This window comes from Populus nigra, chromosome 5 (genome assembly GCF_951802175.1).
Source record: "Populus nigra chromosome 5, ddPopNigr1.1, whole genome shotgun sequence".
In the NCBI taxonomy this organism is placed as follows: domain Eukaryota; kingdom Viridiplantae; phylum Streptophyta; class Magnoliopsida; order Malpighiales; family Salicaceae; genus Populus; species Populus nigra.
This window is the reverse complement of record NC_084856.1, coordinates 9,338,858-9,355,196: the sequence shown is the minus strand read 5'-3', so window position 1 is coordinate 9,355,196 and position 16,339 is coordinate 9,338,858. Positions and strand designations below refer to the sequence as shown.

The following is a 16,339-nucleotide window of genomic DNA, read 5'->3' as shown; positions in this document are numbered from 1 at the left end:
GTTGTCAATATCATATTCGAGAGGAAAAGGAAGAAAAGTTCATTGAAGACTCATTGTCGCTAAACCGCCCTACCACCATAAAGAGCTCACACCAAAACAATTTTAATGCCACTACAAAAGGTTGCACAACAACATCAAAAGTGGTTACACATGCCACATAACAATGACCCAAAAGGCAAACTAAAATAAAATATCATAAAGTAATCATCTTATACTTATATTTAATCAATTAATTTAACTTAATTCAAAAACAAAATTTCTTTAAAATAGCTAAATTTAACAAAGAATGACAAATAAAAAAACTCAAAATAGCCCAAGTCATTTTCAAAATTAATGAAAAATCCTATAGAAAAAAAATAAAAAATAACAGATCCTAATCTCCAATTAAATAAATTTTGATGGAAGAAATTGAAACAAAAATGAGATGAAAACCAGGAAAAAAAACCAAAAACAACCCAGGTGAATCTCTTAAATCTGGGTTAATCTTGCAAAACTTGCAACCTATAAAATCCTAGACTTGAACTCAATTAAGAAGCTCAATTTTCAACCAATTTAATATCGAATGATGAAATAAAAAAATTAATTTAAAGAATTTATCAAAGTAAAAAAATAACAACAAAAAAAAGAGGATCAAATTTGTGAGAAAAACAATTGGAGGATAAAATCATACAAAAAAAATCAGTTTTAAAAATTATCTCAAATAAAACAAATAGAATTAAAAGAATGGGGATCAAATTTGACAAATAAAAAAATTGAAGGATAAAATTGAAATTTTTTTATATAAATTACTTTAAATAAAACAAATGGTAATAAAAAAATGACCAAATTTGAAGGATAAAAAATTGAATGGCTATTTTGAAAATTTATTAGGGACGTGCGAAAATTAAGAAAGAGATATAAATAAAGGAAAGAAAAAGAAAAATATTGTTAGCGCCAAATCGAAGGTCCGCAAGCTACACGCGCTGCCTAGGGAGGAAGGGTATACCAAGACGACTCCAACAACGTCAAGTGATGTTGTCTTTGGCCGTTGAAATCCTTTACACATGTCGACTGAACACAGCAGAGTGCACACACGCTGATGCATGCAATGCACGCACCACCCTGTCTTGGTTTTAAATAATATTTTATATTTATTAAAATACCAAATTTCCTCTTAGTTAACTTGATTATAACTTAAAAATCAGAATGAAAATACAGAAGAGCTCCTGGATGCCAATTAAAGAAAATTTTGTTTTAAGAGTAATTTAGTCATTTTATTGCGCTTTAAAAAAATAAAAATTAGAATAGGCCCTAGACATTAGTTAAATGAAAATTTTTTAAGGGGATTGTGCTCTAAAAATATAAAAGACCGAGTTATTCATAATTAATTTGATAATGACCACTGGACCCTGTGAAAAGACCGTATTTTCTCCAATAGGCAGTCCAATGGTTTTCTTATAAGGGTAAAATCAACATTACACTATTCAAATGCACAATATAATGAGTTAGTATCTATAGAAAAAAATTTGATCCTTTTTTATTTTTTTAATGGTCTTTAAAATAAATAAATCATTGCTCGGATAGTAGAGTCGAGTGAGATGGTCAGCTAAGAGGATTTTGAGAATGTGTTGTATAGTGCTTTTCAAAATAGCTTTTCATTTGAAAATACATCAAAATAATTTTTTTTAGATTTGTTTTACATAAGCACATCAAAACTATTGAAGAACACTAAAAACATCAATTTAATATTTTTTTTGAATAAAAACACTTTTAAAAAGTATCTAAAAACAAAAATAGAAGTTATCCCAAACAGCCTTAACCTTTTACGTTGCCTACATGGGAAAAAAATAACATAAAAAAAATCCTTATATTTTCAATTGGGGAGCACTAATCATCATAAGACAACTAGACAGCTTACTTTTGGCCTGCCTACATGTCTTTTTATTGTTTTTTGTTGTTGTTGTTATATGCATAAAAAATATCATGTTAATGTTGCATAAAAAATATTATGTTAATGTTATGTTACGTGTTGCAGAGAAAAGACTAGTTATTTGACCCGTGTTTTGTCGAGAATTGAACCTTTTTTTCAACAAAAAAAATAGATATGCAAGCTTTTTCAATATGTTTTTTACATTAAAAAATCATAAGTGTAAATTATAAGTTTATACACGTATCTAATTAAATAAATAAAAACAAATATGTGTATAAATGAGAAAAAAAGTTATTAACAATAACTAAAAATGATACAGGAAAAATCAAGAGATAGAATTATAGAATATTTACCATGTTGTGTTTGCTAAATTTTTTTATTAAATTTATTTTTTTTATCCAACCAAACAATAAGAGAAATATACACCTACATGAAATTAATTGAATAAAATAAAATAAAATAAAGTATTATCCAAGGTTGAACCTATTAGAAATATTATCTAAAAATAAATATTTTTTATGTTAAAAGTTCATCTATGTAAAAGATGAAAAACAATTATAGGTGAATTAAAATAATTTCTTCAAAAATTAAATGCACATGAAATAATTAAAAAAATATATATATCAATTCAGAAAAGACTAAATAAGACAAAAATAAATCACACAGAAGGGATACGAATTGAAACAAAAATTATTTAAAAATAAGACATTTTTAAAAAGTACAAATATAAAAAAAAAACATAATTAGAAGAAAAAATAGCTCAAGCATTATGGCTTAACCCGTCAAACTTATGATCCGGGTCAGGGACTCAACTAGACTCAATATATTCAATCTAAATGTAAAATTAAAAAATTAAAAAAAAAAAACAAAAAGGTCTAAAAAAGAGCCTAAGCGTGTGTGTGAGCCTTCAAGCCTAGGCTCGCACACCTGGGTTTGGTTTTAATTATTTTTATTTTTTAAAAGGACGAACGACAATATTGTTTGAAAAAAAAGGTAGACAACACATCACATGTTGATGCAGATGATGTGTTGTTTGTGACTCTAAATTTTAGCCACCACTATGGTGACAAGAAAATCAGGGCAAAGTTTTTTAGAATCTAAAAAGCTGATTTTAAGTCATTTTAACCCAGAAAATCATTACCAATACCCCTATTACTCCTACAAACCAATCCATGAGCCAAAAAAATCGAAAATTTTTTAAAAACCCCAAAATTAATTTGGGTTATATTTGTTTTCCTCGACTTAATTTTTTTTTCAAGCAACATTGAGACTCCAAACAACCATCACCAAACCACTCTTGTCGCATGAAACACGTGGACACAAAGAAGAACCATTTTGGTGGTAAAACAATGGCATTAATGGTAGTTTTCTCTCTCATCATCAGAATTCAACAATCTCTCTCTATCTCTAGTTAGGGATTGAAAAATAATTAAAATGAATTTTTGTACCAAAATGAAATTTTCAAAGTTTAAAGGGACCTAAATTGTATTATTTTTAAAGATTGAAGACCTAAATGATTTTGTTTTTCAAAAATAATGGACACACCACTTATTATTAGTGCATTTTTTTACAAGACACAATAAAATTATCTGAGTCTACTCGCGTTAACCTGAACAATATTTGACTTGAGTCATAACACTAGAATAACCTAAAAATAAATCATAAAATCTAATTCATAATCAATTCCATATTGAAGGATAAAATTAAAAAACAATATCAATTAGAAAGATAAAAAAAACTCAAGTTAACTCGTCAAACCCGTGATATAGGTTATGAGACCGAGCTAACCACGTATAAAGCAAACCACATTAAATTATAAAGTCTAATTTCTAATAAATTAAATGTTGAAGTTTGAGGTTAAAAAAAAATATTATTGAAATAAATAGTATTTCGTGAGGTTACAATTTTAGTTTATTCTATAATTAATTAACAGAAGTCTAGATGCTACCTTCTTCCCGGAAAATGGCGAAGCACGTGCTGCACATGTGGCCTTGCCTCAAACAAAACGTTGACATTACAATATATTGAGGGGACCAGGGAGGGGTCGTATGTAAATTGCAAAGAGAACAATCTTATTTTGAGTTTTGGTGATGCTTTCATGTTTGATGTTCATTGTGGTTTTCTTGTGGGCACGCATTAAGAATCTCTTGCCGTTGGTGCTTAAAATTAATTGGTGTAAAAAGGATTCAACCTGATTAGTGATTCCCTGTTTTCTTTCAACTCAGCAAGGAGGAGGCGTCTAAAAAGGGGAAAACTTTGGACTTGGAGCCACGGCTGAAAAAAGCTAGAGTCCGTGTGGGTCTCATGCACTAACCCCGAGAAAAGAAAAATGATATTAGAAATTTTAAAAGTTATAATTTAACTAATTAGATTTTAAATTTATTTTTTTTAATTATTAGTTTGAATTTTATAAATTTTTAAAGTTACTAAAAATTTATATAATTATTAATTTCAATACTCCTAAAATTAATTAAAATATACACAAGCAAACTCATTCAAACACTTTTATTAATTTACAACAAATAACTAACTCGGGCTAGTAGGAAAGAATGGATCGTGTACTTAGTGTGCAAGTAACCATTTGGTGGCGTCTCATGAGGGTATCCCTTACGCACACGGCGGGGATTCAGAGATGACTTTGCTCTCAAAATGAAAGAATCTGCCTAGGATTTGATGTAAGAACATCAACAAGATACCCTTCATGTGCAGAGTCGGTGGCCCTTCGCATCGCAAACATGGAGGCATGTGGCTTCGCAATTCAAGATCGCCAATTAATTTCCCTTCTCCTTGAATTTTGATTGTTATACATGCAAGTAAGAAACTTGAACATGAGATCTTGGGAGGAAGCACACCGGTGCCAATCTTAACCACAACTCCAAAATCAACTTCTTCGCGTGCGTCCGATGACTAGAGGCGAAAGAACGAGTGCTTTCTTGACGTGGGAAATGAAGACTAGCACAATTGTTTTGTTTCTTTTCTCGGCCTCACTTTCTGTTGACCAACACCTGTAGCTGTAGGTCCTCACAGCGTGAGAATTGGATCATCTGCCATCCTCTTTATCTTATTTTGAAAAAAAAGAAAAGGGCACCAATAATAAACTGCTGGAAAGAGAATGTTGTTATCAGCCCGCAACCTCAATAATTATATCTTTCCAAGGGAGGGATGTGAAATTAATATATTACTTTCCAAACACGGGACGACACCTTAAAAAGATAAATCCAGACATTAACGTGTGCAATAAAAGACCCCCCCCCCCCCGCTCATGTTTGATGCCTGTGGTGTTCTGTGGCGCTTCTGCCTAACCCATCACCTCTAATTAATTCCCTTCACAAGTATGACAGCAAGCAAAGGAGGTACTTCGTCATCGCAATCAAGCCCTGAATGTTGCATGTGTGGCGACTGTGGTCTTCCTCATGAGCTTTTCCAGTGCAAAGTCTGCCAATTCAGATCTCAACACAGGTACCCTTTTATTAAAATAAAATAAAAAAACCTTCAAGCTCTTTCCTGAATTTTATTTACTTGTCAAGATCAAGATTTATCAATCTGGGGATTCTCAAATCGAGCTCCTTGACTAATTTCCCACAGATATTGTAGCAACCTGTATCCAAAAGCAGAGTCTTACCAAGTCTGCAATTGGTGCCTGAGCCATGAAACCAAAGAAAAATCACAGAATTCTTCAAATTCTTCATCATCAAATAAAAATAACAGCGAAGATGACAGCAGGAACAACAAGAAAAAGAACGGTGACAATCAAGCAGGCCCATCAAAGAACCATAGAGGAACTTTGCGGTTGCAAATCAATAGCCCCATCAAGAAACAAAGGTCGCCAGAGAGATCACCATCAACCCGAAGGAGACTAATCACAAATGGCAAATTGGAGGAGAAGCTTAGAAGGACAAGATCCGAGGAGATATCCAACAATGGGTTCACAAAACAAGTGTTTAGAAATAAGGTGAGAAGGTATAAGCTCTTAGACGAGGTTTCAAGTTGATGATCATGATTCATCATTATTAATTTCTCTCAAAATAATAAGCAAGAACATGGATTGATGATGCTTATCTGCAATGCTACATGTAGACAGTATAGAGATCGTTATGGTTTTGTTATCTTGTGGGAATCTTGTTCCCAAAAAGAACAGTTCATAGATGTAAATACTGATGATAAGTTCAATGTATGGAATATTGGAACCCAGAAAAGATTGTGAGATGTGGAGTGAAAATAGATGCCCATATCTATATCATCATCATCATCATACCATCAAAATTTGGTGACCAATATTATGGTCCATGTGCGAAACAAGGATGATGATACCAATTGAAAAGACAGAAATTATGGCTCAATTCCATGGTGAATGGTGATGATAGCCTACCAAGTCATCATTATCCTCATGACGGTCTCTATTGACATGCCTACAAATCTTCCACTCTTCAAACAGCCTCCCAAGTTCGAGACTGTTCTTTACAACACCAACAAAATAAAATCATTTGAGACTCCACTGTAATCGTACTGGTAAGCATAGACAAAATTAGTTGCAATCTCAATCATGTTAATCTACACTAGGAAGTTTCTTCATTTCGATGGTGCTTCCCAGCTAAGTGAGGTGCTACGCGTACATATATATACGGGTGGTTGACAAAATTAGTCTTGCCCACACAACATGATTTTGAGGTCAACACCTAGCTATATATATGTATGTATATGCGTCACTAGCAGAACATCATAAGAGACTCAAATATTGTTGCGCGGCTGGAATATTTTGGACTTCAAATAATGAAATGGATCTCGGATTCCACGGTAAAGAGTTGAAAGTTGGTTGGGAAAACTGAGAGTGTACTTTACCTTACTAGGAGACTGAAAATTATATGTTTAATTGCTGGAGAAAAATGTCTTAAACTCCCTATCATCATCATCATCATCATCATCATCCCAAACCAAGTGATGCTATTTTCATTTTGTTTCTTGTGATAGCTAATGACACCTTTTGCAGACATTTTCTGCAAAGTAATCACTGATATTGATCTTAAAATGACTTCTCCACTTTTGCAATTCTAAATGCTTTCCATGGTAATTTGAGCACCAGTCATCAAAACAAACTCATAACCAAAGATATGAGTCATGGAAGTTGCAACAGATGCCTTTGAAATGCCAGCAAAGACCCTAGGCACTGCATGTTTTCGCCTTCAGAAGAGGAACGCGAACCCGAGTCTCTGATCTTCTGTGCGTCGCAGGGGTTTTTGGAAATTAATGAGAAGAATAAGAAACAGGCAATGACTTGGTAAAAGTCTTTGTGGAATGCTTCTGCTGTAATTTGGCCACTACTGCCAAAACCATTCTTCACGGCATCACATAAGATATACATTTCTTTTGATGTCGCCATCTGCTTTTACTAGATGTGTACCCGAGTTTTGCTGTGGGCTGAAGTATTTTTTCTCATGAAAAAATTGATATTTAAGTATTGCTAAGAAGTATAAACGAATTAAGAAAATTTTTTGTTCATCCGAGTATATCAAATAAATTGATTTTATTTTAATTAGATAATAAAAAAACAACAATAATAAATAGACAAAATAAAGTGATTACAATAAGCTGGTAGAAAAACATTTTTTTCAAATAAAAAAACAATGTAGCTCATTATCATCCAATTAAATATGAAATGATAAAATTATGTTAAAAAATAATTAAAAAAAATACTCAAGTTAACCCAAATTAGTACGATAAACTTGTAACCTATGTAATAAGGACTGAGCCTGTCTAGGTTAACCTGCTAAACCCACAACCCTAGTCATCAAATTGGGATAACTCAATAAAAAAAAAAAACAAAGTTCATTAAAAAAATAATCAACATTGAATGATAACACCTAAAAAGAAATTAAGTAAAAAACAATATGTCAACCAACATTAACGTTTTAAACTCGTGACCTGAGTCATTAGATTTGAAGCATTCTATCTAGAAAAACCACGAAACCCAATTTTCAATCAATCAAATGTTGAAGAATAAAATTGAAAAGCAAATCAATTATACAAAAGGATCCAAAATAAAAAAAAAATAATAATTAAAATAATGAGGATCAAAATTGAAATAAAAAATAAATTAGAGGGCAAGTATAATTTTTTTATTGAATGGTGAAATTAAAAGAAAAATCAATTTAACAAAAGAACAAAAATAAATAAATAAAATGAGGACCAAATTGAAAACAAAATAGCATATCATAAATTGAGATTGAAGAATGAGATTAAAAACAAATCAAAATTTTACAAAAAAGATACAACAAAAATTTGAAGTCAAAATAATAAGGATCCAAGTTAAAATCTTAATAAATAAGAAGACAACTTTGAAATTTTAAATGGCTAACGCAAATTTCGAGAAGAGAAGAGAGAAAAAATGGAGGGGGGGAACACAGTTGAAGACAATACCATCTCGCCGCTACCACCACATGCCATCCCACCAGGAAGAAGGTTTCGCGACGATCCCATCAACACGATAAAATTGAACTTTTGGTCATCAGGAGGCACTAGTTAAAAAGTGCATGCGCCTCTTATACATTGACGCATGTATTGCATGTGCCAACAATTTTTGATTTTTAATTATATTTTATATTTTTTTAAATACCAAATTGTCTTTCAACCAACCTAATAATAATAATAATAATAAAAACTAGTATAAAAAGATAGAAAAGCATCTAGATTCCATTTTTTTTTTAATTTTTAAAGGTATTTTAATCATTCTATTATATTTTTAAAATATAGAAAGATTTATTTATGTCCTTATGAAAAGACTTCATTAAGACAGTTTAATAATTTTTGGTGGGAATGGAAAAACTCTCATTAAGACTTGAACTTTGACCAATTGGCAGCCACAAACATACAAATTTGGAACTGAAAAAAAGAAAAGCGATCACAGGTAAAAGACTTTTAAATCAACTCATTATTTCAACACGATGCTGCCAGTCTATGTTAAAAATCTATTTTTATTTATTTTTTTCATAAATTAAAATAAATATGTGAAAGGATTTCAATGATTTAAATTCTCAAGTAAAAAAAAATTTTAATTCAAATTATATTTTTATTCATGTATATTTTATGCAAACATATTGTTTATTTTTATTTATCAAGAGCATGATTGTTTTTAATAAAACCTCATCATGATATGAAAAGCAAGTTAAAATAAAAAAGAAACAAAACAAAGCATGACTAAGACAATTTTTACATGATTGTATAAAAAAAAGTAATAATTAATTTGAAATAATTATGTAAAAATATTACAATAAAAGATAACAAAATAGATATTTTATTTTTATTGAATATTCATGAACAAGATTTTACAAAAGTTATATAAATTAGTTTCATATATAATTACTCATAAAACAATCTCCAATATTACCATAAAAAGAAAAACAAAAAAATATTTAAAAATTATAGCATAATTGGATAATTTTTGAAATATTATTTTAATAATTTTATTTTAAAATAAAGAAATTAATTAAAAAGTGAAAAAAACAGTGAGGGTCATTTTAAAAAATATCTTGGACACGTTGTTGGGCTTAGAAGGTATAGCTCATACACCTAATCTAAAAAAAAAAGAAGAAGAAACCCAAGTACATATAGGCTGACAAAGTCAAGCCTATGCGCATGGATTTCTGTTTTATTCAAGATAAGTTCACAGACAACATAAAGGTCTACGTGTGCCTTTTTCATTGACAGTCAGTTTAAGTGACCAATGAGGCGGAGTTCTGCCCAAAATTTCAGTCTATTTTTATTTAAAATATTATATAAACCCTAATAAATTTATTTTTGTCTTAATTAATTATTTTAAAAATAAAAAAATTAAACTAAAATAAAAAATATTTATGTACTCGATCAAATTTTTTCGGTATTGACACCAAGATTGACTTTTTATATACATATATATATATATAACCATTCAAAATTCAAAATTCTTCTCTCTACTCGTTCTTCTATTTTTTTGTGTCTGTCTCTCTCATCAACTGATATGCAGGGACTGAAATGCAATGAAATTAAAGATTTAAAACTAAAATGTAAACATCTAAAATTAGAAGGACCAAATAAATGTAAAAAACTTAAGGGATCAATATATACTGTTTTTTTTAAAAAAAACTTAACGGAAGATTGCAATATAACGAAACAGTACAATCTATAAAGAAGAGCTACAAAAAAAAGCAAAAAAAAGTCGCAGTTGTTCTAGTTATATTGATGATATAATACAAGGAGGCATGCTCTTTGAACTAAAATAAAGTAGTTGGTGTTAACTCGACCCAACGATTTTGTTGAGTCATCCATTGCTCCATTTCAACTGAACCATTGACTAAGATTGACTTGACTATTCAAAGAAGAGACACACCCCTTAACAAAACCGTGTTTTGAACTTGAGATGCGTTAGTCTCAATTTGAGAAAGTATTGTTGTGATTATTTTTTAAAGTATTTTTTATATTAAAATGATATTTTTTTTATTTTTTTAAAAAATATCTTTAAGATCAGCGTATCAGAACGATCCAAAACATATTAAAAAATTAATTTTCAGCAAAAACAATTAAATTAAAGTTTTTAAAAACACAGGTATAACCGCGGTTTACAAATGTATCATAATTAAACACCTTAAAAACATTAAAAAAAAATAGAGAGAAAGAGACGGCAAACTCTTCAATTTTACTTCTATTGAGCTGTGAACAAGATGCTCAATATCATTATTGTTGATAGTAGTGATTTTTTATTATGATGATCCCATCTTTGCATCCAGAGTTAGAAGAAAAATTTTAAGACGAAGTAGTTATAATTTATTTTTTTAATATTAAATTAATAATGTTTTGAATTGATCTGAGTTAGCTCAAGTTATCCTATTCAACTCATAATCTAAGTTATTGGCTTGGCTGAGTTTAATAACTTTGCTTCTTATAAATAACTTTTTATTTAATTATACAAAAATAATAAAAAAAGACATTCATAGTAAAGATAATAAATATAATTATGAAGAAGAAAAATATATTTTTCATAGAAAATATATTTTTTGATTCATGTAATTTTTTGTTTGAAAATAAATGGATTTTTTTTTTAATTAGCATAGTTCATTGAATACAAGGCAACAATGATAAAAACAAATATTCTGAAAACCTATTCCTATTATCTTAATAATTCTGTATATCATGCTGATATATAATTATCCATAAAGTAATTGATAATAATATCATAAAAAAAGCCTAATCTTTTTAAAAAGAATGACATAATTTTTTAATAGCAACATGCAGCAATAACTAAAATAAAAGTTTGTTAAAAATCTCAATTATTTGAAATAAGTAAATATATCTCTTAAATTCAAACTCCATTTTCTTTTTAATGCATCTTTTTATTATTTAACTAAAGCATGTTTTTTAATTGGAAGTATTGTTTATCAAATAAAAAAATATTATGATTTCAAAATCAAGTTTTTTAAAATATATTAAAATAATATCTTAATTTTAAGAACGTGATTGAAGGAAAAATAAAATTAATTAATGTGATAAAATCTATTAAAAATTAAAAAAAAATCATTTTCATTAAATATTCATGAGAATATCTTTAATTTTGTTTTTTTGTATATTAGGTATATAATAATAATAATAAAACATATTAATATTCTCATAAAACCTATAATATTATTTAAAAACTATAGCAAAATTAAAAAAAAAATTACAATGTTAAGTTTTTTTTTATTTACAATGCATTTCACTCGAGATCTGTTTAGAAGATTGAGCTTAAGTGCCTACCTCAAATAGAAAGAAGGCTTGGCGCATATAGGTTTACAAAGCTAGACCCATACCGGGTCTTTTTTTTCTAATGTTTAAAGATGAATGATGTTATCTGTCTTTTTATTTTTGAAAACAAATTGAAATAAAATTTATAATGTGTCTTCTATAAAGTGTCATCTAGTTCATATCTTAATTATCAAAGAAGTGGTTAGTCCTAGATTTTTGGAATTCAAAATCTTATTTTCAATCTATTTTATCCAAACAAACTCAATAAACTCCTTAAGAATTTCAATAACAAAAAATAAATTCACAACCTTAGAGAAACCCCTAAATTGATAAGAAAAAAAAACATATTTAGACTAAAACAAAAATTCTTCTTTAACACTGATCAATGTTTTTAGGTAGAAGAAAGTTCAAGAAACACCCCTCTTGGCAAAAGAGGAACCCATTGACACAAATTTAGGTTTTTTTTTTTTAATGTGACTAACCTTCTCTCCTCTTTCACTTTTTATTAAGTCTTTCTTCTCTTAAATTCTAGGGAATGAAACGTAAAACAAATGAAGTTTAGGACTAAAACATAAAATCTAAAAATCAAGGATTATAAATAAAAAACATGAAGGTTTGAGGGACCAGAACATGGTTTTTCACACCCCGTGAATGTAAAAAAGAGTTGTTTTGTTTCTTTGTCAAAGTTGGTTCCTATTGTTTTAATTTTTTAAAATTGATAATGAAAAATCTATTTTCTCTCTTAAATTCTAGCAACAATGTAACGCCTGAACATTTATCAATTTTGCAAATACGATGTAGCATACAAGATGAATCAACTTACAAAGTTTAAAAATGTGTGCGTATAGCATGAGAGGATAGAATTGAAAAAAAAAATTGAAGGGAGCGAAAATAAATAATTGTTGTAGAACCAAAAAAAAAGAAAAAAAAAGGGGCCTGACCAGGCATACTATAGTAGTACATAGCGCACGTCGATGTTGATAAAATTTGTAGTGTAATAAACTATACCCGAACATTATACTAGATACAAATGCTGTCATAGGGAGCGAGCATAATCACCAACGGGCGCTAATAGACTATTGGTATGCATTTACACATCTTAGACCGCAATTCTTTGGTGGATGCAGAGGCGTATTATTACATGTACAGGATTGATCTGATCTAACAGTGACAGATTTCTGAAAAACCAGACTTGGCGGCGCCCTCAGCACTCAGGAGAAAGAGAGAATTGATCGTTAAGTCATTTCAGGCTCAAAATTCTTGCACAGCAGGCCTACGGGCAGTTTAAGAATATATTAACAAACTTAATCCATCGCTAATACCATTAGTAATTGTTTATTTTTTTAAAATGTATTAAATAGAGTAGAAAATAATTAAATTAAATTAAATATTAAATATTTATTACAAATTTGAATTTGTAATAAATAACTTACCACCCATATATGATTTCAGCTCCATGTACAATCGGTGGAGTTCAACCATATCAGAACTAAGAGGGTGTTTGACAGTGTGGTAGCGGTTGCTTTTCAAATAACCTTTTGTGCTGAAATGCATGCCAACGATTTTTTTATTTTTTAAAAATTATTTTTGACATCAACATATCAAAACGATCCAAAACGTACAAACCATATTAAATTTTAGCAAAAAAAAAATTAAAATCTTTTAGGAACGCGGTTTGCACCGCGTTCCCAAACATGTTCTAAGTCATTTTGTCTCAGCAATAAGATGAATCATCCGAGCTTTAACTCATTGGTTTAAAATTGACTCGAACCCTAGAGTTTGAGTGTTCGGAATCGATTGTGAGCATCCAACGATTGAAACACTTTGGGTTGTCCACAAGTTCTCGGCCATAATGTTTGAGATATCATACACCCAATTTCTATCGAGTCCACCAGACAATCCTACCTTCAACCATAAATCTGGATCGAGTTCCAGATGGGTCAAAGGATTGTCCTTGTATCACTCCTTTAACTAAGTGTTATATTTATATCGAGTCCACCAGACAATCTTGTTTTCAACTACAAATCTGGATCGCGTTCTGGATGGGTTGAAGGATTGTCCTCGTATCTCTCCTTCAACCAAATGCTATATGTATCTTGAAAAAAAAATCAAATTCAAAAAATAATAACTAAATTATTGAAATCCAACATACCATAAAGTATTGAGCTCAGCTATCCACAAGTTGTTGCAACACTTTCTGACGATAATTATTCCGCACATGTATGTCTATAAAAAACTTTATCGGTCTTGGTTTGTATCCTAGAATCATAGCTTGCAAAGAAAACTGTTGTTAGTTAAACATGTTTATGAATGGAATGGATCCTTCGGTGTGCATGGTAATGTAATGGATCCTCCGGTGTGAATGGTAATAGAACCGTGAATCTATATGTTCTGGTTCTTCACACTGGATTGTGACCATCGTACAAAATGCTTGGACGTCACATGCTATATATATTCAACTTGAACAACCTCTGAGATGTATGAATGTTTGAAATCCTTCCAAACCACCACATCCTGCCAGCCTGGAAACTCTCTTTCTTTAACATATTTTTTGTTTTTTTTCATGTCTCATACAAAAAATCACGCAATTTATATGGTACAAATGAATTATTAGTTAATAAATGAAAAATAAAATTTGAATATTTGGATAAAAAAAATTATCTTGATTTCAATCTTACCTATTTGAAACGTGATTCTTTCAAACTCTCCTCACAATAACATTGTCGGATCTATCCCAATAAAAGTTTTCTTTGCAGTTTAGATTTGTAAATGAATAATTTGATTAATATTAATAAACTAACCAGATTAACATAATAAAAAAATTATTTGAATTAATACTAATTTTAAACTTTTCAAACCATGCATCAATCATAGGTTTTCATCCAGGATTTTTAAAAACTTGACTCCATTGAAACAATAGCACTTACATCAATGATTTCATTGCTGATGTTATCATTCAGGCATCCTCAATATTTGTAAACCTAAAATTGCATTTGTTAATTGAAATTAAGTTTTTAAAAATTATTAATTATTCTTTATTTTTTAATAATGCATGAAAGGAAAACAAACTTACATTGAGTAATTGAGCTTTCACTAGACAAAGTACTTCCTAGTAAATGGATCTCACTTTTAAGAGACCCCCTAGGCATGACAACATCGCACTCAACGAGCCGACTTCAAGAGTGGTTGTCCATGCTTCAGGTGCCTATTGTTTGTCCGCACCTCACGAATCATGGTCGTTAAAAGCACTCTAATAATTGTTACTATTAGCATTTATATTTCTACGCATGTTGCTAGAATTAAAAGTTGACACATCCATCCTTTCTACCATGGTCTTGTAAGGTATATGCAAACCAACACAAGTATTTTTTTTCCATGAACCCTTTTTATAGAAGATGCATCGTAACAATATCTAGATCGAGATACTTTTTATTCTCATATCTTTTACATGGACATCTAATACCATGCGCAACCCTTCTGGTGAAACTTGATATTTTCATATTAGATAGTGCATGATTAATAAAACTCTCAACCCCATTACAATAATCCATCATGCGCGACCCTTCAAGTGAAACCTGATACATCCAAAAATAATCATTCATTACTTATATAAAACCTCTATAGAATATTGATGAAAACATGTATTAATTAATAATGTGAACTAAATAAATTATCAATACCTAACTAATTAGCTACCATTAGTTTAACTCAAACTTATTCAATATATTTTAATGGTACCTTTAAATCATTATTAATTTTCTCTAAAATTTTAAATTCCTTTAAATTTACTGAATTTTTCAACTTAACAATAAAATTGATAAAATTTGAAACACACTCATTAAATAAGGCACTATTTATTTCATTATAAAACACATAAGTTACATAACCAAACTCAATTTCATCAAATGATAAAAAAATATAATTTTTCAAAATCTCAAACAAACCCTAACATGTATAAATCATACAATTATACAACAAATTTATATAGGAAAAGGCTATAAAACAATTAAACACACAAATAAATTATATATACTACATAAAAATGTCAAAAAATTAATATTTTAAAAATGAGTAGTTTTTCTTGATATGGTGAATCTTAAAAAATAAAATTGAACCAGAACATGGATGTTGACAGATTGAATGTTGGGGTGGTCAGATTTATGATGAATTGAGCTTGATTTGTGACAAAATAAGAGGAAGTTATGTGCTATTTTCTGCAGAATAAAAAGAAAGAAGAATAAGAAGAAATGGGGGAGGGGAGAAGGATAACTGTCAGGTTATAACTTAAATATTATTGTTGGATTCATTGACGGGTATTACCAACGGGCATACCACCTCAGTAATTCTATTTGTAATAATGACATGTCATTGATTTTTCATTCCTTCATTTTTCAATTGTAATTCTTTTGGTAGTCATTAACATAAAGTTTTCATCGGTGAATATTAATGGAAATAATAAGGTAATATTTCATTAGTAAATGACACTGTAATTTATCAACAGCATTTATTTCATTTATTTTTTTATTTATATTTAACAATTTTCTAGTTGTGCCTCTACTTTCTTAAAAAAAAATATGAGATTTAGTTGTGCCTCTACTTTCTTAAAAAATATGAGATTTATGGTTTTTTTTTTATTTTAAGAGAAAGATATTATCTAATTCTGTACCGGCCGGCTAGTTAATA

General features: G+C 29.5%; 1 protein-coding gene across 1 annotated transcript; it reads left to right on the top strand.

Moving 5' to 3' along the window:
- Nucleotides 1–5,097: 5,097 nt before the first annotated feature.
- LOC133693786 (PHD finger-containing protein 1-like) lies at nucleotides 5,098–6,105 on the top strand. Its single transcript, XM_062115108.1, has 2 exons — nucleotides 5,098–5,368; nucleotides 5,495–6,105. The coding sequence occupies exons 1-2, from the start codon at nucleotides 5,244–5,246 to the stop codon at nucleotides 5,898–5,900; spliced, it is 531 nt and encodes a 176-aa protein (XP_061971092.1). The 5' UTR covers nucleotides 5,098–5,243; the 3' UTR covers nucleotides 5,901–6,105.
- The last annotated feature ends 10,234 nt before the right edge of the window (nucleotides 6,106–16,339 follow it).